The sequence below is a fragment of the Callospermophilus lateralis genome, chromosome 1, assembly GCF_048772815.1.
Source record: "Callospermophilus lateralis isolate mCalLat2 chromosome 1, mCalLat2.hap1, whole genome shotgun sequence".
NCBI classification, from domain to species: domain Eukaryota; kingdom Metazoa; phylum Chordata; class Mammalia; order Rodentia; family Sciuridae; genus Callospermophilus; species Callospermophilus lateralis.
The window spans coordinates 183093700-183118373 of NC_135305.1; the positions used below are offsets into that span (position 1 = coordinate 183093700).

Sequence of the window (24674 nt, forward strand, 5' to 3'; positions counted from 1 at the left end):
TATAAATAAAGGAGAACTTTACCCCTTCATCCTGTGAAAGGGGATTGTTGATCATCAAATCTTGTTGGCCAACAACCTTCCTTGGGTTTGTGATATGCTGGTTAAGAATAAAAATACACAGAAAGATCAGAGGCTACTGGACTTTATAAATAAAAGACAATTACATTAATTACATTTACTATTTACTTACTACTTCTTTAATGTTGCTGTACCATGCTCTTAACTCTTTAATTTTACTTATCCATTGACTTTTATCTTGAGGAATAACACAAAGAAACAGCTGTCAAGGGAAAAAAAATTGTAAGAATCATAAATACAATGTGAAACCAGGCAAAAAGAATAACCTGCAAATCAAAATCGATATCCCATTCATGCTATTTTATATTCATATCATTACTTTAATTTCCAGTAATTTATATTTGTGGATATTTAAGAAACATATAGTTAGTTCGAAATTTAAAAATTGAGTAATCAAAAGCAAAAGTAAGATCTCAGAAGCTGCACCATAAAATAGAATCAAGCCTCCCTCCAGATTCATATTAAAAATGAAAAAAAAAATCAGCAACAATTCCCATTCTATATTCTAATCATATAGGAAGTAGCAGGGAGATATTACAAGGTACAAGTTCTGATTAGTAATTTTTAGATTTAAGGTTTTATTTTAAAGCAAAGCAGATAAAGGACAGAGAAGAACAGTAAGAATAGTCTGAAAAAGGAGAATATTGTCTAAGAAGCAAACTCATTCAAAGCAAAAATGTAATTTACAATTGGCAATCGACTTATGAAAATAAGCATTCTTAAAAAGACAAATTTGATTTAATTTAGTTTAATGCAACATTAAAATAAATCTGGACTTAGGTTTATTTTTAGTAGATGAAGGATACTAAAAGTTAAACAACAGGGAATGGGGGTGGGGCACAAATATTTGGATACAAATATTCTAGCAGCAGGTCTCCTGCCTTTACTGCCTTCATCTAACAGAAGAAAAATGTATTTTAATTATTAAATCTAAATTATTAAATCTAAAGCTGTCTAATATATCATGTGTTTCTTACTGTCTTTGCTTGCACAGACTCATTATGCTCAATAAAGGCAGATAACCCTTAAAACTTTTGATAAAAATCACTTTTAAATCACATCTAAACCTAAATTAATACATTTTGGAGAACAAAAAGAAACACTTTTTCAAAGCAATTAAAAAGATAACTGTGAGTTATGATTACTACTTTTGGTAACCAATGACCTTTCCACTGAAGGAGAATGACCCAATTACCTTTCAATTCTCCTTGCTGCCCTTCAGTTTGTTTCTAGCAAAAGAAACAGGAAAAATCTTTTCCATCTGTTTATGAAGGAAGAAGGGAGGGTAGCCAAATGAGGGTGCTTGATACAACACAAACAGGAAGATTATCCACCTCCCCGACTTCTGCCCAGCTTCAAGAATTTCTACAAAAGCCTCTAAGCAATACAAAGGTGTTGCTCTGAAATTTGTACCATACAGACAGATGAAAAGATAGTCGTTTTGAATGATTGCCTTAAAATTATTCAGGACTAACATGGTTCAAGCTTACTAGTAAATGTCCTATGAAAAACAAACACGGATGGCCAAAAAACTGAAGTGAAGTCCCTTGGAAAAATTCAGCGATCCTCTGCATGGGTAATCTTCCAGGGCATCAGGTACTGTGTTGATATATTGCAACCACAAACTGTAAATAAATATTTTCTTCTTACCTTCCAGCAAATACTGCGGAACCTGCTGCTTCTCAGCTGCCCATTAATCCCTTTCTGCCTTATTGTTGCCAAGTAATTGTTGTTTACAAATAGTTCTTCCCATTCTTTCCTATATGAAAGAAAGCAAAGCATAGGAATCCTTTTGTTACAATTCTTCTGCTTCAAGAGGAGTGCTACAGAAAAATAATTTTAAATAAGTCTAAGAAATGCAACTTTTAAAATGTATATATTTAGTTTCTGTTTCTGAACGAATGGCTGTCTTTTTGGACACAGTTCTTCTGTAGATTTAATGAATATGTAGATAGCTATAATTATGCCAGTTACTGAAATTCATAATGTCTATGGAGGCTATTCCATTCCATCTAAAATGTTGGTAGTGCAATTCAGTGACTAAACAAGAAAAAAAAAGAATATTAATAACAATACATGACTGCTTGAGCTATTGACAGATGTATCTACTCTGAAAATAGACTTTAAAAAAAGGTATTGTTGATTACACTGGCTTCTCACATGAAATATCTATTTGAATAAACTGCGTTCTCCTGAATGTTAAGCTGGGCATTTAAATATAATAGAAGACTACTTTCTTTAACTGTTGGTGGTATTTACTATTGAAATCTCTGCAACTTCTTTCTACATGATCGGTTTTAAAATTTTAACAGGTGCAGGCAAATTTGAAGAAAACATCAAAAAATTAAAAAGCCTCACTGTAAAAACTGTTAAAGGCAAGCTTGAGTACCTTGCAGTACCTATGGCTGAGTAGATAAACAACTGAAATATGCCTCCCAGGCATGCAGACACCAGGGGCCTAACACCTGTGCCTCATTAATATACAAGTAAATCTGCTCTACTGGGAAACAATTGGAAATTAATTGTCCCAAACCATTTACTGAGTTTGAATAAAGGAATTAGACCTATATTTCCAGCATCTTGCACCAAACTAAACATTAAGAATCATTTGTCAACAGTTGAGGCTACTGAGATCTGTTTCATGAAATTACTCTTGAATTCCATGATGCCACAATAAAATTAACTTACAATTTAAAATTTATTATCAAAGCTGAAACCCTGGGGGCAATCTCTTAAGAGAGATTTCCTAAAAAGAAAGTCACTAAAACTCTGTCACTCTGTCAGTGTTGTTTATGTGCACAGTTGTCACTGACTAGATCCTCCTCCTTTTGAGAAAGGATGGCCTTGCATACTATGCTGACCACCATGAGCTCAACTACCTGTACAACCAGAGTTCAAAAATATGACCACAAGCCAGACACACCTTCTCCACAAAGTTCCACAAGAATGATCAAAAACAATACCACATTCCCTACTGCCATCAGAACGTCCAGCCTGTAGAATGGATCCCATTACACCATTTCTTCTTCCAATAGAGGCTTGTGGCTAACTATGCCAAATGGTGCACAAGCTCCAATACAATGCTAGAAGAAAGGCATCTCTATCTCCATTCCAAAAAAATGTCTTTTCTCACTCTATTAATATGAAAAAATATATATTACTTTGCATTCATGTTATTAGTGAAACTGAAACATTTTCAAACTTTTGGGTCATCTGGTTTCTTATTTATTAAAACTTTGCCCATGATAAGCAGAATAGGATAGTAGTTTAGAGCATGGGCATGAGAATCACAATCCTGGGATGGAAAAGCCAGCCATGTAGTCAGAAAGAGTAAACTATTTACTATCTACTTATTGTCAGCTCACATAAAAAATTTACTTAACCTCATTGTGTCTTAGTTTCTTTATCGATGAAATAATAATAGCATCCCCCTCAAAGAATTATTATGAAGATTAAAAGAACACATGAAACACCCTCAGAAGTGTACATAGTACACATCATTTTAAAAAATTGTTAGTAATAATTATAATATTGATTTAATTTTAGATGCTTTATTGTTGATCCAAGGGAGAAGCTTTTCATACATGTAAGACATTATCAGGCATATATATTTTAACCCAGCTGGCTTGATTTTCAACACAATAAGGCTTTTTAATTTATATAAAATTTAGATCTAAAATTGATTTCTCTTGTTGACTGGTCCAGTTGCTTTCTGAATTCTTGATCACTCACAGATCAAAAAACTATTTACTGAATTTTGTGTTTGTTTAAAAAAAAAACTTTAACCCATTTATATTATCTATGATATTTTAAATATTTTCTATAATTTCATATATATATATATATATATAGATATATATATATATATACACCCACATCTCCTATTATTAAAGTTTGTTTTTTTAACCCAGTTTTTACTTTTATTCAAAATGAGATAAGCACAAGTAACTAAGAACATTAGAGGAGTACATTTCAGAAACCTTATGCTTGTGTAAGTAGTTTGTGCTTTCTTAAAACAAAACCACCACAGATTTCAAATGTGTTCTGAACCTAAAAGGAACTAGGCACTTCCATGGCCTGAAAACACCAAGAATTCCAAGTAAGAGAAAGAAATATAAAGCAACGACTCTTCCAGCTTCTTTTAAAATCAGCTTCTATTCACAGGTACCAAGAAATTGTAAAAGTACAGGCACAGCTGGTCGCTAGATTTATCACCATCTTGTCAAATGAAACAGGCTTTTAAGGTCATGTTACTTATTACTTATGTAATGAAATATAATTATTTGTTAGCTTAAATAAGACCCTGTAACTTGATTACAGTGTTGGTATAGAGAAAAGGACACTGAGATATATGAATTTACATTATCTCTAAAATTCACAGTCATTTAAATTTATTCATGGGTACTTAGAGTTCTCTAATTAAGTCATAACATCAAAAACTGAAGAAGAGCCCTAACAATCAGGCCCACAAAGTCCACAAGATAATGTATTAATTGTCTTTCTCTTCAATGGAATAGTGTTTCATCCAAAACTGATACAAAGTAAGTAAAATATTAAGCTCCTACTATGTGTTTAGCACTTACAGACATTTAAAACCTTAAACTAAGTGCATGGACAGATAGACGTGCAAAAAATTGTACAAAGATTCACACAAAGTACATTACTAGTAAATGAAAGAAGAAATATCTTTAGACTTAAAAATTAAAACTCAAGATATAAAAATAATTGTAGCACCACTGGTGATGAAACTCTACTCCTAAGAATTAAGTTATGAGAGGTTAGAAAGACTCAAAGTGTTGAAAGGTGCTTCAAGGAGAGCTGGATCAAAATGAAACTTTTTTTACAATCAGAAATATAAATGATGGGTTTGCTCCTAAACCTGGAGGAAAACAATGGAAAAAGAACAGAGAATAGTGAAGATTTGGTGGCAGAATTTTTCAGTTTAATTAGCAAAGATAAAGGAAACGGAGTTGCTATACTTTGTCTTATACTATATATTATATATAAGTATATATTACAATTATACGTGTGTGTATATATGTATTTCTGACGATGATGTCATTAAAATGCTAAAAGATCAACTTATGATATATTTTGGGTAAACCACTTCTAAACACTACAATAACCCTCTTAGAGTTTTGTTTTTACTTCTTTATGAATGAAGAAACTAAGGCTCATAAAAATTAAATTACTCTCAAGACAAAAAAGAAATGAGATTTTTTTAAAGCACCCCAAAACGACCTCTTGGCAGTAAGTTGGGGTAGAAATGTTTTCTTCCCCCCCATTTTAAGTTTTTGAATATTAAGTCTGAAGGCAAGAGATAAGTTTTCAACTGCTGGATTGAGAAGATAAGTCAATAACTGCTACAGTGAGCAGTTAAAAACATACACTTAGTGTGCAAAAGCCTAAGTGATTAGACCTTTAAGGCCTTTAAGGACTCCTTTTTAAAAGCAACACTAGTGCCATCTAGTGGCAATTACTCTTGCATGCAGGCACTGTGTCCCTGACAACAATCAGCATTTAATCAAGGAGGGGCAGGGATGGGTAAATTTTATTTCTCATGTCAGGGTCAACGGATTAGTAGTTCAGAAGCACTGTGTTGAGAAGTTCTTTGAGCCTATGCTTGTGCTCCTCAGGAAGAAAAATGTTACGACTGAAAAACAGCCAGGAGTATATCAATCAATCTCAAAAATAAAATCAACTTTTGCAGCGGCAGTTGATGCTTTCCCTCTAATATAATTTCTTCAGGCATTTAAGCCTCTTGCAATATGGACTTTTTAAAAAAAAAAGTAAATCAATTTTAATATGCCCTGAATAAATACAGCTGATGATTATAAGAGATATTTCCAATTATATATTTTAATGTAGTATTTTTCCAAAATTTGCACATAAAATTAATAAAAAACTAGTTAGTACTTCCTAAGTTTATTTGTTTAAATAGTTTTTAACCTAAATGATGCATAAATTATAAAACTATGTACTAATTTAGGTCTAGAAAACTTAATTATTGTCCCACAGGTTGATACACTATAGAAAATTACATTCTATACTTTGATAATTTCTATCCTATTTCTAGACATCATTTAGATAGAGAATAACAACTCTATGTGGGTAACTTAAGAAACCAAACAACTACAATAATGGTAAAGAGTTTAGAGACTAAACATACTTTAGGAATGAAGGTTTCCAGTACTTGGTGAAGGAGAGCAATTTTGGCTTCTGATAATGAATTTGCTGGTTGAACAAGGAAGCTTCACTTGTTTCAAAAGTTAGGTATCAATCCAGTTCCAATTGTCACAAATATCATGGTAAATGTGGGTTGGGAGTGGGAAGAAGATAAAGAAGGTATGGTGAGAGAAGTCTCAAAAGAAGGGCATTTTTTCCTTACTTATTAATTACACAAGGTTGAACAAGGAAGCTTCACTTCCTCATTAAGAGGAAGCCCAAGTCAGAGTATAGAAGAAAAAAAGGAGGAGAGGAAACATGCTTCTCTCCATACTTCTGAGAGGTATGGAGAGAGGGCATTTGGCAGAAGGATCCCTCAGAGATATAGATTACAAGATCTGCCAGCCAACCCTGACCTCCTTACTGAGATCTGAATAGAGAAATGACAGAATAACAAGCAGCAGCAGCCAGGGCAAGATGCAGATTACTATTTACAAGCAGGATTAGATCACAATTAAATGTGTAGAATATGTGAAGCTGAGGAAACAAAAGGTAAAACAGCTAAACTTGGTACAAAAAGGTTTATACAATTGTAATTGTAACCCTAAAATACATGCCGATATTTCAAGAATCGCCACAAGAATTTTGATCACATTTGTTTTATCAAATGCAAAGGAACAGGAGACAGACTTTTAGAATATTTCCAATCTATATAGAAATATATTAGTGAGACATTTCCATCTGTGAAAGGACTGTACCTTAATTCCAGTATTCCATCTGATATCATTTTACAGCTATGATTTTGAAAATACTATTCAAATGGAACAAGGAACATCTAGCTTAAAATCAATGAAAATATGAGCAGTGTAAATTAGGTATGTCAGCATCAGACTGTAAAGTGTGGCACTAGATACGGGTAAGCTACAACATTAGGACTGCAGGTGCCAAGATCAACCAGATAAACACTGATGTTATCTATAATTACCTCATTTTTAGCTTAAATCACAGGTAATGAGGGAACTCAGAGTCTCTAAAAGGCAATTAGAAACTGTACTGGCTTTTTTGCTTCCTGTATCAGGAATTTTTAAAAACTTACTTTTATTTAAATCTTTTTTTCCTCTTCATAAAAAAAAAAACCATCGGGCATATCACTGACACATATATAAGTACATATAAAAACAGAATGCACAATTACCCACAAGCTTAATTTGGATTTCTTCATACATCTAAGTAAAATATGTTCTCACATGGTAAGGCTCCACTGAAACAAAGGCAAAGAACAGTTCACTGCATGGAAGTTTGCTAAAATGGATTTAAGATGATGTTTTCATTTGGGTTTGAATTAGATTTTGAATTGGGAAATCTTGAGCTTCCATCTTAATATCTACACTGCACAAAGAACTTAGTTAGAAACAGCTCAAGATGGTTAGATATAATGCTCTCTTAAGAAATATATTATTTTCTTCAAAATACAGTGTTTAAGAGCCTCTAAATTGAAGATCATATAAAACAGGTAAACTCAATCATCCTTTCAGAAAAGGAATCAAGGAAAGCTGTATCATAAGCTTTTTAATTTCATAAAAACTTCTTAAATTTATAAAATATTAAACTCGTAATAAAGGTCATTATATTATTAATCAAGAATCAGCATTTAGAAATGAGGTGAGAAAAGGATCCTATATCAGAATCCCTCTATGAAATGGTTTGTAGGGAATAATCTTATACTCCCTGGTTTAGTGGTGTTTCTCGTGTAATTAATAAGTAAGGAAAAAATGCCCTTCTTTTGAGACTTCTCTCACCATACCTTCTTTATCTTCTTCCCACTCCCAACCCACATTTACCATGATATTTGTGACAACTGGAACTGGATTGATACCTAACTTTTAAAACATTATAAGGAATTTGCCACACTATCTGGAATGTAAGCAATACAATAAAGAAAACTCTTCAGAATCAAGAACAAATTATTTTCCAGAAATTTGAAAAATAGGCACTTATTTAGTAAAATCTGATATACTAATTAAAACCCAAACCTCTCTCTTCAAGCACGTTTTCCAAGAGTGAGTTGATTTATAGGGCATTATATAAATAGAAATATGTGTATTGTTTGAATAAGTATTTTCTCTTGAAAAGATTAAAATGGATTGAATTTTAGCTGAATCTTTTATTCATTTAACAATCTCTAGAGCAGCAACATCCAGTAGAACTTTATGAGGTGCCAGAAATGTTTTATACCTGATTGATATAGTAAAGAAGGAATCATATATAGCTACTAAGCCATTGAAATATGGCTAGCACAAAGAACCACACATTTTAATTAATTTGTCTAAATTTAAATAGCCTTATGTAACCAATGGTTCCTGTTTGAAATAGCAAAACTCAAAATATTTTAAGGATATCACTCATATGTGCATTCAATTGTTAAGGCAATATCTATAAAGATTCAAGGGATGAAATGACACATGCTCATATATGGTATAATTGGGGAATGAAAACAAACATTAAAAATTAATACATGTGGTTAAATAAGTCAAGGTAAGTCTATAAAAGATGTTGTAACACAGTATATAATTACTCTAAATAAATAGTGCTAATAAAAGAACTATTGAATATAAATGAAATACTTGATCTTTCTTGTCTCATTGCCTTTCCTGTGGGTGTTTCTGACACCATCACAACACTCTGCCTTCTGCCTCTTCCACCTCCCTCTTCTCATATATAAACATGTGAAAGTTAGGAAAACAGATCTTTATATGTGACAGTGTAACTTTTAGTAGTTACTGAAAATGGTCAATGCAGGAAACAACTAGAACTAAGATTCATATCATAAGTTAAATATAACCATTCTCAGTAACACACTGGCTAAAAGAACCAAGAAAGGATAACTTAAAATGAGGATACATGGGTCAGGCGATAAAATTAAGTTTAGTTTAAAGCCGGTGATAAACTTTAAATTTATTTGGATTAAGGTACTAGTGGGAACAATTTCATATAGACCTCTGAAAAGGTAAGGAAACATCCCTACCCAAATACTATTAGAAAATCTCTTTCAATTGTAGGTTGATATGTGAAATGCTTGAGAACAGATTTCAGATTTCAGATTTTGGAGGGTTTGTTTTTGTTGCTGCTGCTGTTTTTGATTTTGGACTATTTGTGTAGACTTTACCAGTTGAGTACTTCAACCTGGAAAAAAAAATTCAAAATGCTGCAAAATCTGAAACTTTCTGGTGTGATCACTGCTCCAACAAGTTTCAGATTTTGGAGTATTTCAGACTTTGGGTTTTGGGAATGAAGAACTCAACTTTTTTTTTTAGAACAAAAAAAGTGGCTTATTTTCAAAACCGTGCTTAAAAACAGTAATACCTCAATTACCTGTTCTGATGAAATGTATGTCACATATGTGATATTGAAAGTACCAAAATATTCCCAAGACTTAAAAGTAACTGTTTTCTACCTGTGGTATACATTTGAAAAATGCAAAGCCATTTCCACTTACATTAAATAACAAACTACATTGTTTTTATAGTTCCCCATTCTATTTTTAGTGACATTTCTCTCATGCCTATTTTGGCCAAGTTATCATATTTAAGGTTATATATCCCTCTTACCATTTGCAGTTTTGCTTTCCATGGTTTCATTAATCCCAGTCCATTATCAGTCTGAAAATGTTAAATTGAAAACTCTGAAAAAAATTCATGTTTTAAATTGTATAACATTATGAGTAAGGTAACGTTGTCTCACATAATCCTACTCCATTCTGCCCCAGACATGGGTCATCCCTCTGTCCAGCAAATATGCTGAATATGCTACACACTCATAAGTCACGTAGTAGTTACTTCCGTTCAGACCAAATGTCTTGGTATCAAGATGCTTATGTGCAAGAAACACTTAATTTACCTAATATTAGTCACAAAGCGAAAGAGTAATAATTTTGGCAATCTGGATATGCCCAAAAGCTATAAAATGCTTCCTTTAATTAAAGGGGTAAAAGGGAAAAAAAATCCATATGCTGAGATTGGTCTACAATGAATCTTTAATCTGTGAATTTGTGAAAGAAAAATTAAAAAATTAAATGCAGGATAGTTTGCTGTGGTATCTCAAACTGAAGAAATTCTGGCCACAATGTGTAATAAGTACTTAGTAAAGATGGAAAAGACATTAAATACAGGGTTCAGTATTATCTGCAGTTTAGGAATGAATGAGGGGGGAGTCTTAGAAAGTAAAAAAATGAAGAGATCAAGGGGTTCTACTGTACATTAGTTTTGAAAATATTTGTAGATGTAGATGGACACAATATCTTTATTTTATTTATTTATTATTATGTAGAGCTGAGTATTAAACCCAGTGCTCACACAGGGCAAATGCTCCACCACTGAACCACAACTCCAGCCATGTACATTAGCTTTTAAATTGTCATTTCCTCAGACTATCATTAAAAATAAGACAACAAACTCAACTTTGCACTTAAGCCTACTTCAATTTCATAATCTTTTATCTTTTCAATTAAAAGTGTGCTGAGAAATAAGACTAATTAGAATAAAAGAAATGGTAGGATTCTCCACATACTAAATACTCATAAATGAACTGACCTTTTTGTCATTCTAATATTGCCTTTTCATTTCTAAGTTTTTGATTTTATTCTAGTTGGTTGACACTATTAGAACATGGACCTTTAAGAAACTGATATGTTAACGCATAACCAAAGAACTGGATCTTGTTGTGGTAGAGAGAGTGGCGGGAGATACTAAAATCACTTGATCTATCATGAAAGATTTGTTGCTAGGCACTCTAGAGGTACAGAAGTTTTCATCAAGGAATCGAGGATATAGAAAGCTAATTTGGATCCCTGCTTTATTTGCCATGTAGGCTATAATACCAATGGAGTAGAATTTTTATTACTGATTTTAAAAAAAAGCATTAGCTCCATTTTCTCATTGCCTAAATTACGTTGTTTATAAAACGTCCTGTGTTGAGCATAAACATTCTCCATAGCTGAAATTTATTATTATTTGAAATTTTTACCTATAAGAACCCAAATCTAGTAAAAAGGTCTTTTGGTATTTTATATTTGGTATTTTTATCCACAGACACAATAATTCAAATATCCCTAAATGAATGCCACAGAAATTTAATTATATAACCACAGATATCTTTAAATGAACCAAAGAGATGGTCCCATGTTACAGGAAATGCTACTATGAAACTGAAAATTAGCACCAAAAGAAAATTCCCATTTTTAGAACAGAATTTTTAAAAGATATTATGGTTAAAAGTAGTGGGATGCCAGACTCCTTTTCTAGGGTACATCAGGAGGCATTGGAGAAAGTATGAGAAAAGGGCTAAAATGCCAGACTACTTTGTATTTATCTATTCTATTCCCTTCCAGCCTTTTTCAAATCTCACATGAAAAAAAATGGTCCATTCTCAGCCTATACGAATACAAAGGAGAGTATTAGACTACATGTGGTCAGTAAGGTAGGGGAAGTGACAAGCAAACTTAATATAGAAGTTACCTTAAAGACTGTAAACTTGGGGCTGAGGATGTGGCTCAAGCGGTAGCGCGCTCGCCTGGAATGCGTGCGGCCCGGGTTCGATCCTCAGCACCACATACAAACAAAGATGTTGTGTCCGCCGAAAACTAAAGAATAAAAAATATTGAAATTCTCTCTCTCTCTTCCTCTCTCACTCTCTCTTAAAAAAAAAAAAAAAGACTGTAAACTTATTACTGTGAACTAAACAAAATCAAAAAAGAAAGTCTAAGTTTAGATTAATATAGTAGAACTATGGTGTTCAAAAGACTTTACCTAAAAGTTTATCTTTTTAAAAAATTGGAATGAGAGAAGAATGTTCTACTATTCCAAATTGTTTCTGATGGGTTGAAAGACTTGTCAGTGGAATTAGTTTCTAATCTGAGCACAGTAGAATGGAACACAATCCTTCACACTCTTTTTAAGAATATGTCAACCAGACTAAACCTACTTTAAATCTCTGAATACTACCTCTATAACCATGGAATTAAAATTAGAACTATATGTTTTCATGATACCAGGTCATCTTTAAAATTTTAGATTTTCTCTCATTCTCACAGGCTATTTTTTATTCCATAGCTGTTTTATTAATTTCCTTCAAACTTCTGGGCATATCATACTCATCTCAGTTACATCACTATCAACTATGTTAGACTCAGCACTAAATTTAACCAAATCTACTCATTCTAATACTGCAAAAGAAACTAAAAGAATGCATTGCTAAAAAGTAGAAAGTGAAGACTGGTTTTGTTCATATTGTTCACCTCCCCAAAAATTCCTGTTCTTTTAGAAGGTCTAGCAACAAATCTTTCTTGTAACTATCATCCACCACCCTACGACCACCCCTTAATTTTAGTTAACCACATTTGGTCTTTCCCAGGTTCTTCAAAACTGTGTTCATAGATACTATTCAGTATCTATGTTAGTTGTTTCCATGTTTTGTCTCCCTTGCTAGATGAAGAGGACACGATCTAAGTTTTATTCCTCTTTAGGGATCAAAGGTATCCCTTATGGGCCTGTCTGTATGAGGTGCATCCCCATAAAGACTTCCATAATGGTTGAAGATATTTAGCTCTCCTGAATTACAATACCAAAAAAAATTATTTAAAGAAATGTTGAAAAAGTGCAATGAAAGCTAGTGATAAAAAAAGAGAGGCACAGATACTGAATGGTTCCACTATCATAAAAAAAAAAAAACATTATTTCAAGAAGATATATTTATCATTACAATGTGATTTTTTTCCCCCACTTTCTTCAAAGGTGGCGTCATTAGGGAGATTAAAAACAAAAGGTAATATTTTCACCTTGGTTTCTGGAAAATCAAAAGTGCTCTCTGAAATTATTCACTTAACTGTCAAGGTATGGAGCCTCGAACAAATATGGAAATATGAAATAAGAAAATGTGATAATGAGATTGTGAGGTTAAATATTAGAACAGATTATATAAAAATTCTTCCTATGTAACGTGTAAGTAACTATAAATAAATCTGATTCTTAAAGTACTCATTTATTGTCACTGTAGAAATGTAAAAAGTTTTAAAAACTTTTCTGGGATAAAGGCCAACTTTGTCAAATGAAAGAGTAGATAAAAATATAAAGGAAATTGGAGAAAGAAAGATGAAGAAACACTGTTATCCACTATGTCCTAAATGACTAGGCCAAGTTTCCATACTTTCCATAGGTATGCTCCCTACAATCCTATGTTATAGCTGCTGTTAACAATTTTATAGATGAGGTAATTAGGAACCAGAAAGATTAAATACCTTGCCTAAGCTAATACAGCCAACAAGTGGTAGAGTGTAAGATATATACTTTGATACGTCTTATTTACATCTGTGTTCTTTTTCTAAATCAATTCCCCAAATCACAAACTTATTCTTAAAAATTTATAGTTTGTCATATAATTATATAGATTCACAACAAAATATAAAGAATACAACAAATTCAGAAAAGAATCAGTAAAGAATCTTAATTCTAGGCCCTCTTTCCTCCTCTTCTACTTACTACTAAGCTAGAAATGATGGAAAAGCAATTAGAATGACAAGGTCTTAAGAATTTAAGATGATTGGGTGGTGGGGGACAGGGATGGATAATTCAGATTGGTCTCTTTACTATAACTTTCAGCAAATAAATAGATTCTAGTGAGCCAATATTTTTGTATGTGAGGGAGAAGGTGTGTGTTGTGCATGCACATGTGTGCATGTTGCTGGGGATTAAACCCAGGACTCAGGTGTACTAGGAAGTCTGGATTCTTAAAAACAACAAGATCAGCAAAAATATATCATTCTAGGAGTATTAATAGGAACTTTCTGAATTTAAAATTTTTAATTCAAAGTACGTCTTTGCTCTGTTATTTCTCCTTTAATATTTATAACCATTTCTCCATTTTTATTTTAATGATACATTACTTCTTAAATACAAATGTAAAAGGTATTAACTAAAAATAAACGCTCTGAAGGTACTGATTACATGTAAACGAAGGACAGAAAAATCTTTGTAATAAACCTTTTCACCTATTTTTAAAATGATTTAAAGAAAACTATTTTATGATTTAGGGATTAAAGAATGTTCAAATGAATGTATATATCCTTGTTCAGGAAAAGATTTAATTTAGATGCAAAAGCTAAACCTACTTGTAAGTTTTAAAACACTTTTCCCAACGTAAAACACCCTTTGATTGAGCTACGGAGTACACCATATTCTTCAACAAATGTCCTTTTGGAATACAAAATATAGCACCTCTTTAGAAGAAAGATTGAAGAAGTATGTATATTTTTCTAAAAAACAAAACAAGTAGGCAAGTCTTCAAAAAATTTTAATTGCCAAAGTCACACCACTGTCCCAGTTGTAGGATTTATTAACTAAAAAGACACACATTAGTATTTCTGCAATCGTTTTTACATACAACTTACTTTTAATTCAACACCATGATTCCTTACTAAATTCTTATAATCTTTAGCTTAGTGGCTATGACTTGTAATTGAAACATCATCAGTTTTGGTTATTCTGTGTGTATCTTGAAGTCAACTTTGCATTTAGAATTTATTATCTGAAAGTCTTCCAATTGTCAAAATACAGAAGATAGTACATTTTCCTTACAGGAAAATTTTCTATAAATTGACTAGTTTGAGAAAATACACACATACATAGTACCATGTGAAATTAAATTGAGAAAAATAGAGTAAACCAGATGATTTCCTACTGTATATACAAGAATCTAGAAAATCAAGAGTTAAGTATAATGTACTAATTTATTTTAAAATAAGCCACAATGATTTTCATTCTATCATAGGCCGTTTATACAATGCCAAGATGATGTGTGAAAATTAAGCAATATTTTGAATTCCCAAGCAAATGCCAAATAACTGGTCTGAGTTTTCTATAAATTGACTAGTAAGCCAAATTTACCACGAATTTTTTTACTAAAAACACAATCTAATTCTTATCAATAAATAAAGCAAAAAATAAAGATTTTTTCTATATTGGGAATCATGACATTATATCTGGGATAAAAGCACTACATAGATTTCCTATGAACTTTTGTAAAAAGTTATAATTCGATCAAAAAGAGATTAAGAAACAGTAATAAAAGTTTAAAAATGTTCACCTTCAATTTATTTCATAGGTCACTGTTATAACATCTAATAAGATAATTAAAAACATGCAAGCAGCTGGTACTACAGCTAAACAGATTAATGTAATAGTCTACAGTCGTATGTGCTGGCAAGGGGCTTGCCTCTTTTGGCGAGAGGAAGGTCAGCTGCCCTTGGGAGGAGGAGGGGTGGAAAAGAAAGAATATTCCTTCTACCATATAGCCCTGTGCTGGATGGATTCATTAAGTTAAATGGCCACTGCAAACCAGTAATCAGAAAACTGCTCCTCTTCTTTCACACCCAGCAAGCCAGACTCTCCACTTTAATGGTTAAAGCCTATAGTCCGACCATAAACATTAACATTGGTCTTTTAAAAGCACAAGATATCATTCATAAAACCAATGTCTTCTCAATTCTTACAAATTTTCCACTTTATCATCATCTGCAAATTAGTTGGAGACATAAATCAGATTTTTAACCAAAACATTTAAAACAAGATCAGCTCTAACACTCAAACATCATAAGATAATCATACTGGTTTAGGAGTTAAATACAGCTGTACCCAACCTACCTGACTCAATAAGGTAAAACCATGAGAAGATACAAATCTAAAGTAAAGCCTCCTAGCCTATTTAAAAAACAAACAAATAAAAAAAATCACAATCTCTATGAACTTTAGGCACATAAAGCTATAGTTAGGACCCACTGATTTTAAATTTCAAAACTTATTTGTTAATAAAGTTCTAGATATCCATCTTTGAATTCATTAGTAAAATATCTTCCCTTCACCTTTACTAGGTATACAAATACACTGCAGGAAGGTAATGAAGAATATTGTGCCTGGCACAGAGCCTCAGGTTAAGCTGATTCACAAGCTTTAAGCTCCTTTTCTGCTAAAAGACAAGTTATTTTCCTGTAAGAATTCTTTTCTCTCTTCCTTTTGCTGTTTCTATATTAGAGCACTATAAATCTTGCTACAAAACCAAAAGGTTAATGATGATGACAGTGATGATGATGACACTGACTGGAACATAAAAGCAACTAATATTTATTCAGCATTTACCATGTGACATTACCCTATTAAATTCCTTATATCAACTGAATTTTATTATCCTCACTTCAAAGGATTTCAACCAAAACATTCTGTACAGATATTTTTAAAAACAAATACCCTGAGACTATGACCCCTCAAAACTTGACAATGTAATACTACAAGAACACAAATGAAAGGAAAAACAGACTTAAGTGACCAATAAGACAAAGTTAATAAAACATCAGTGCATGTTATAAAAGGGTGTAAATAGTGAGGCAATGCAATGTACACATAAGCCCCAAGTATTACTACTATGGCTTTGCATTTCGATTTTCAAAAACCTTTGTTTTACACATTTTACCTCAGTCTTTAAAACAGTTATGCAAACTAAGGCAGGTTAGAAATTATATTGCCTCTTTTATGGATGAGAGACTAAAGCTAGTAGTATTTACCCTAGATACAAGTATACATATCCTGAGTGACCTGGTGCTAGTATAAAAGTCCAAGTTGTTTATAAAGGAAGGTTATGATTCTGAGGCAGGTTAAATAATACAAAGGTAGACTATTACACCAAAGCATGTTTCAGGGCTATAAAATATGTTTTTCTAGTAACCTATTTCTAGATAGTTTGAAGAACTACAATGATATCAGAAAAATAATTTTCATTTACAAAGTAAATTTGACAATTCTGATACTATTTTAATATGATTCAGACACTATTTTGAGGTTTTGTCAGTTAACCTTAAAATGAAAATATGCCCTAGAGCTGTGCTTTTAAGAATTGTACATTTAACCCAAGTGTCAAATTCACAAGTAAGCTTATTAAAGTTATTGCCTGCTGACTAGAAAAATATTCATTTCATACCTTAAATACTATAATGCCATCTAATAGCAGCACTTGCCTATTGACTATTAAAAGCCCATTTTTACATACTGTACTACCAAAGCTTTTATCTTGCCATTTTAATTATAATAATACATTAATATTATGGCATTACAAGTGTCAGGCATTGATTAAAAATATTTAGTTAACAGCATTATCATTTATTGTTCCAAGTTGCACTAAGAGTTCATTTTCAAAATTAAGTTAACATTCAATAATACTAAAATACAGTAATCCCCAAGCTACTCGAGGACAAAAGGAACTATAAGATAATGCTATATCTTCACATTAAAACTTTACCATTATGCTATGTCCATTATTTAATGTGATTAAACTACAAATGTAATTGTAGAACATAAATAGCCAAAAAATGTATAACATGTTGAGAAGTCTTCCTTCCTTTAAAATATTTACTTTCTCTCTTTGTTTTTACTGTATTTACACGTAATAATATTACCATAATATGTATTATCATATTCACATTCCCCAGTTACATGCCAAATCATTAATACTTGATTAACTATTTTTTTTTATATTTAGCTTTCTTGGTGGTAATTGTGAATATTTGTGACATATTAAGAGAGTGGAATCTACCTATTATTTCATATGTCAATTTTCAAACTAAAAGAAAGATTGGGAGAATTGCAATAGTTTTAAGGTAGGATGGGTACAGTGAAAATATAATGACAACATTTGAGCTTTACTGCTGTGATAATACCCTTCTAGAACACCATGGGAACATAAGCTTTATCTAGTATCACTGACACTTAAATGATTGATTATTTGTACAGACCCCAATGGGCATAAAATAAAGATGTCAAGTGTTTCAATTATCATCTCATTTCTAGAATTCATAAACAAATTGTAAAAACTTTTCATTCACTACATTATTATTAAATGCCTACTATGCTCTTTTCTAAATGTTAAAAGCCTGCCTGGAATCTTAAGAAACAAATGGCATGGTTCCAATTAAGGAAACATAATATGTATAAAAACAAAAATATAAACTAAGCATATATTCCATATTTATTATAGAAAAGAAGATACAGTTTAATATTCAAATGGGTTTCCAAGAGTACAGTGGTTCTTAAAATATATTTTATAGTGTTGTTTCACATTATTAGAACTAATTAATCATAAGGACACTTAATTCCAATTGAAGTTATCTCTTCAAAAATGTGCACTGCCATCTACAATGCTTAAATATACTAATAATAAATCTGTACTTTTTTTTCCTAAAAGAAAACAATCAAGTTATGACACCATTTTGGTTTAGTGTATGGATTTTTAAATATTACTGAAAATAACTTTCATCTTTCTTTTTCCTGGGTTTCTCTGTTATAAGGAATAAAATTCATAAACATTGACTTCAGTAAAACCAAATTATGGAGAAAAAGTTTAAAAACAAGATTAAATTACATATTTTTAAATTGGTGTTTCTTTTTTTTTTTTTTTTAATTACTAATTGAGATGTAACTGTCCTGTTTGCTAAAGATCCCAAACAGGATATTAACAAACAGCACTTAATTCAATCACAAATTACATTTTAAGCTCCCTTAGGCACTCATGAGCAGTACATTCTCTTTTAGGGAGAAATTTAAACAAACGAAAGCCTTTAGTACTATAACAGAATACCAGAAAAAGATAACTAAAAATGGATTATAATGAAGCTTAGAACTACACTCTATATTCATTTCAATTTTCCTCCTGTAGGATAACAACAGATATTAGCAATGTTCATTTATTCAAGAATTCAAAATGCTTTCTGTTGTCTAAGATACAGACTGCAATGTTATTTACATGTCAATAATACTTTTAAACACAGATAGTACTAGTTCCTCCCTATTCTAAGGTTATAATCCTATAAAATTATAAATTATCTTGTAAAACTACGCATCCATGTATTCACCACCTACCTATATGAATTAAAAGTCCCCTCAGAGTCTAAGGTAGAACTTGTTCTTCTTCCATTTTTATTTGAATCTCCTAGAAAAAAAATTTAAAAACACAGAAATAATGGAGATTACAAAATTGAATATTTCAACTGAAAAACTACTGTGTGACAGCTCTATGATATATAATACTCAACAAAACATATATTTCTTTATCCCTCTCCAATTACCTTTTGTATTTCGAGGCATTTAGGCAAAAAATTCATTTGATTGCCAAATATAAACACCACCATTCTTGATTTGGTTAGTAATACTACCAAAGTCATTGCTAACAAGAACAAATGAAGCATAGTTCATTTCATTTTATGAATCACAGACAAAACCAAAACTTGTAAACCATTTCATTTTAAGCTAATGTTTATAAGCAATGGCAATGCTTTTGTTATTTTGTTAGTATCTAGGTCACCCATTCTTACCACTAGTACAGCCAAAAATGACAGTGAGCAGAGGGCAGACCTACAAGATTTTCTTGTTCATATTTTGCTGCTGTCTAGGAATTTTCTAAGCAGAGAGGTAAAACAAAAGCTTCAGAGGTAGTCATCAGTAAATTTATAATATGAACTTTATATATGCCTTTTTATGCCAAAATTTTCTTTGAACTTAGAAAGTCAGCCATTTAAAACATAAAAAAAAAAATCACCAAAAAGTATTTGTCAATTATAGCATTTAGAAAAACATTTTCACTTAAGAAACCAGCATATTTATAAAATCAAATTTAGAACAAATTCATACATGTCAGTTTAAACACTATTGAATACAAATAAATTTACTTTACTAAAAATTTTTTTTGGGGAAAAAGCAGCTTAGCAATGCTCCAATGTAATATATGCATTCTTATTGACAAAAATTTAATAGTTTAATTTTTAAAACATATGCTTTATAGATTTTTCTAAGATCATAGTATACTACAATTAAGCACATCATTTGTTCTTAAAAATTAATTTAAAAGACTAGAATCTGATTAACTTTCATATTCCTAATTCCTATAATATAGCTTTCAAACATCAGGTTATATTTGTTTTTAGAATATTTAAAGGTTAATAATTCCATGGTTTATACAATATTAATTTATACTTTTAATTCACTTTGAACAAACTTAGGTGCCACTGGAGATCATCACAGTGGTCCTAGTTAAGTCAAATAGTAATTATGGAGCTTTCAGTTTAAAGAGATTATTTTTAATTATTGAGTATAGTACTTAAGGTACCATACTTCTATAATTATGCTGCTCATTAAATAGTTACTGAAAACTAAAATGTAATTTTAATGACAGCTACCTATTTTTTTTACACATTTTATATTTGACAGATTAGTCAAGAATGTTGTTTTTTTTTCAAGGTATTTTGCTGCTATGCCAAATAGTTCAAAAAGATCAGAAATGGACTGAGCCTGTTTACTAAACTTTTAATTCTACTCTTTTTTCAAAATATATTTCCAGGTATTTTTTTCTTTAAATGAAAAAGTGCTAAGGTGGATCACATCACTCAAAAATGATGACAATTTATAGGAGAAAATAATCCAAAAATTTATGTTTTAAGATTAGTCAAGATGTGTATTTGTTGTTAATTCTTTGAAAACAAGGGTAAGATAAACTCACATATGTAATTAATTTTCTTTTAGAAATTTACTATTATAATAAATAAGATTTAAAGAAAATTTGTCTGCATTGCTAAATGAAAATTTCCTTTAACACATGTTATTTAACAGCTTGCAGACGTTTCCTGTGAAATGTTCCATACCAGAACAGAATAAGAACTTTATTATACACTTAAAATATGAGCCTTCTTTCTCCTTAAAACTAAAGGTTTAGATTATTTAAATACATAAAATCCTACTGACAGAATATTTTTCCTTTAAGCTGATTTATCAGATCACATATAAAATCATTCAAATAAGAAGCTTTTGTTGTTTTTTTCAAAACAGGTTTTATTACCATAAGTGAGTACAAAGGTTTCTTTTAGTTTATAACTGTAAATCAAATAAAATGCCACATTAAACATAACTTTCCAGGTACAAAAGACAGTAATTTAAAAAAAAAAAAAAAAACAGTTTTTGTTCTCAAAAACATACCAAATAAGGAGCACAGTCATTTCACTCACTAACAATATTAGAGAAAAGATTTCAGAATTTGTTATATAGGAAAAAGGCAATAAAGTTTTGAAGTGGGAAAAACTGCTTTGTTCCTTCAATCCTCTAGTTGAAATTAATTATAGCAAATGTTTATGAAAACATCTGTTCCGTACAGTTATAAATTCTTAATTTTAGTATGGACGATTTCAGACTCTTCTTTTGGAAACAAACTCACTATTGAAAGGTTTACAAAAGAACAGACAGAATCTGTAATTCTGGAAAATTGTACAAATAAGGTACTACATCCTGCAAAGACTTTCATTTGTATGAAACATGGAGTTAAAAACTGGTAACAAGGAGAAATCAAAGAAACAGACAAGGCTCCTTTTTCATTTAAATTATATGAAAAAAAGGGGGCTGTAACATAAAAAAAATTAAGACTTATAAACAAATTTTCCTTTATTGTTGAATCTAATTTGGAGGTAAGTATAATAAACTATTGATTTTATCAGGGACTTAAATAAGTGTAATAACAATACAACCAAAAGAATGTATGTGCAGTGTTTCCCAAAAATAACAACAGAGGGTGCAAGAGAGTTTGATATGATGTTTTCAGTTGCTATTCTAATTCCTGAACTAAGTTGTCAGGTAGCCATAACAGCAACAAGAATGTACAGGCTGTTTTCCAGCCATACACACACACATAAATACGTTATTAAAGTAATCTTACACAAAGACCTTTAAATGATCAGAGAGCACAAATACCTAAATGTGTTTTACAATAATAGATTTTCTTGCACTTGGTTGAAAAGTAATTTAACAATCGAGTAAATTTTTAGAATACAATTTGGTTTTTAAAGGTATTTCAATACCTACTGTAAACTAATGAGTAAAATAATTTGGACATATTTATTTATTTAACTTATGTATTTTAAATATATACATAAATTATATGCAATATATAACATGCATTAGATCTGTTACTATATAACAATGTACAATAATTCTATATCTACAGAAACGACTCAGCATTACTTGTGAACAAAATTTGAAGTTTGAAATTGATATAACATCGATCTTTCACTAATTAGCACGCAACTTCGCAAAATGAATGCATAACGTTCACACTTATTAAAATAAGTTGGCCGATTTTAAAAAATCTGTTAGTTGAATTAAATTAAATGAAGACACAAAAGGCTAGTATTTTTCAACAGTAATTTGTAGCATATATATCTAATTTATTAAATCTATAGTGTACAATTGTGACTTAAATTTCAAAAAAGTATAATTGAATCTGGACTCTTTTAGCTTTAACTGCAGTTATGTTTAGCTAAATCAGTTCTATCTATGCATTGTTGAATTCATGCTAAATGAAGGTAGGTTTACAATAGATTTCTGTAGTACGTTTTTATGCACAAACATCTGTCTGCTTCATGAAAGGAGAACCAGTGATTTTAAACTAGGTTAAGTTAAAAAGAGGCAGAATAACACTCTGAATAAGCACACCTACTCAAATGTGCCTTCAATTTACATCTGAAAACACTGAATGAAAGTATCACATCACACTAGCTATGAATTCTGAAAGGCATACATATAAAAAGTCTTAGTCTCTGAATTATTATTCAATCGACCACACAGTTGTATGATATTTAGTAGCAATGGGAGAGAATGACTTGATTCAAACCAAGATGAAAACAAATCTATGGGTTTAGTAAGCACTTGAAATATTTGTGCCTTTTAAATGAATTACAATACACTACTGAAATGTTTTCATTCAATTTAAAACCCCTTAAAAGGTACATTTTTAAAAAAAAAAATCTATAAATAAAGTATATTCACACGTTGATATAGTAAAGACAAAGGATAGTGTCTTAATATCATCCATATACACAGGAGCCATTAAAGATTATTACATCATTTCATATATCAGGGTAATTATCAGCCTCCTTATGCTAATTATTTGTGCTAAAAATACAGGAATGCCCATGAGATCTAAGAATTAGTGCTAAAGTCAATACAAGAAATTTGTGACTTTTATAATTTTCTTTCTTCTATTGTTAATTATAGCATCCTAATGATTTAGTGGCCATATTTAGTATTCTAAATTATACAAATTATTTTTGTAATAGTGAAAACTCAGATATAAAACAGAAATACATAGGGACTACTGTAAACAAACAATTTTCAAGTTGACCATTTTTAAGAAAACTTTAAGAAAAAATTTTTTAAGTTGTAGATATATACCATACCTTTGTTTTATTTTGTTATTTATTGTGATGTGGTGCAGATCATCAAACTCAGTGCCTTACATGTGCCAGGAAAGTAATCTATCACTGAGCTACAACTCCAACACCAAGAAAACATTTTTATTCCTATCAAATCATTAATAGAATTCTTAACCAGAAGAAGCAGAATAAAATAAAATTCAAGAAGAGGAAAAGCAAAATGACAGATTATGGAATTCCAATTACTCATTCTTCCAACAGAAATAAAAAGTAAGCATCAAACCAATTTTGTCAAAACTCTGGATCAGTGCAAGCTTGACCAAATGTTGAAGGGCTGATTTGCAAAGATAGGAAGAGATTTAGGGTTTGGCTTTGTTACTTTGTATAACCTCTGACATTGAAGGATCTCTCTGTCAAAACCCTATCTGAATATAAGCTAGGAAACAAAGACTTCAGTGACTGCATATGACACAAAATAAATATTTGCCCAAGGATTGGGAAATTCACTAAACAATTAGTCTTCTAAAATATCAAAAATAGCAAAACCTGGGGAAGGAAAAATCTGATTTCTAAGTTACCAAATTATAATATTCAAATATCAACTTTTCAATAAAACCCCACAAGATATACAAAGAAAAAAAGACTATGAACAATTCAGAGAAACAAAACAACATGACTGAAATCATCCCCATGGAACTCTAGAAATAGAATTTACAAGACAACAATTTGAAAACAACTATCTCAAGGATGTTCAAAAAGAAAACACAGGACTGGGGTCATGGCTCAGAGGTACAGCCCTCGCCTAGCATGCGTGGGGCGCTGAGTTTGATACTCAGCATCACATAAATATAAAATAAAGATATTGTGTCCACCTATACCTACAAAATAAATATTTTTTAAAAACACAGGCAAAGAACAGAAACAAGAAAAACAATATGAATAAAATAACAACATAGATAAAGAAGCAGAAATTATAAAGGAAAACAAATTCTGGAGTTGAAAAATAATTGAAATGAACATTCACGAGAGGTGTCAAAACAGCGGTTAGGAGACAGATCACATTGTTGGCAGGTTTGAAAATAGAACAACTTATTATGTATGAGGAGTAGGGAAAAAAAAAATCAAGACAAAAACTGATCAGAGCCCA

General features: G+C 31.0%; 1 protein-coding gene across 8 annotated transcripts in view; it reads right to left on the reverse strand.

Annotated features, from left to right (window-relative positions):
- Tbc1d5 (TBC1 domain family member 5) overlaps positions 1 to 24674 on the reverse strand; it is a 524655-nt gene that overhangs the window by 238667 nt on the left and 261314 nt on the right. For all 8 annotated transcript variants that reach the window (XM_076842587.1, XM_076842568.1, XM_076842553.1 and 5 more), the window contains 4 exons: positions 19197 to 19266; positions 1729 to 1837; positions 191 to 280; positions 23 to 97 (listed from right to left, as the gene is read on the reverse strand). In XM_076842587.1, coding sequence (XP_076698702.1) covers positions 23 to 97; positions 191 to 280; positions 1729 to 1837; positions 19197 to 19266 — 344 coding nt within the window. The remainder of the gene's footprint in view (positions 1 to 22; positions 98 to 190; positions 281 to 1728; positions 1838 to 19196; positions 19267 to 24674) is intronic.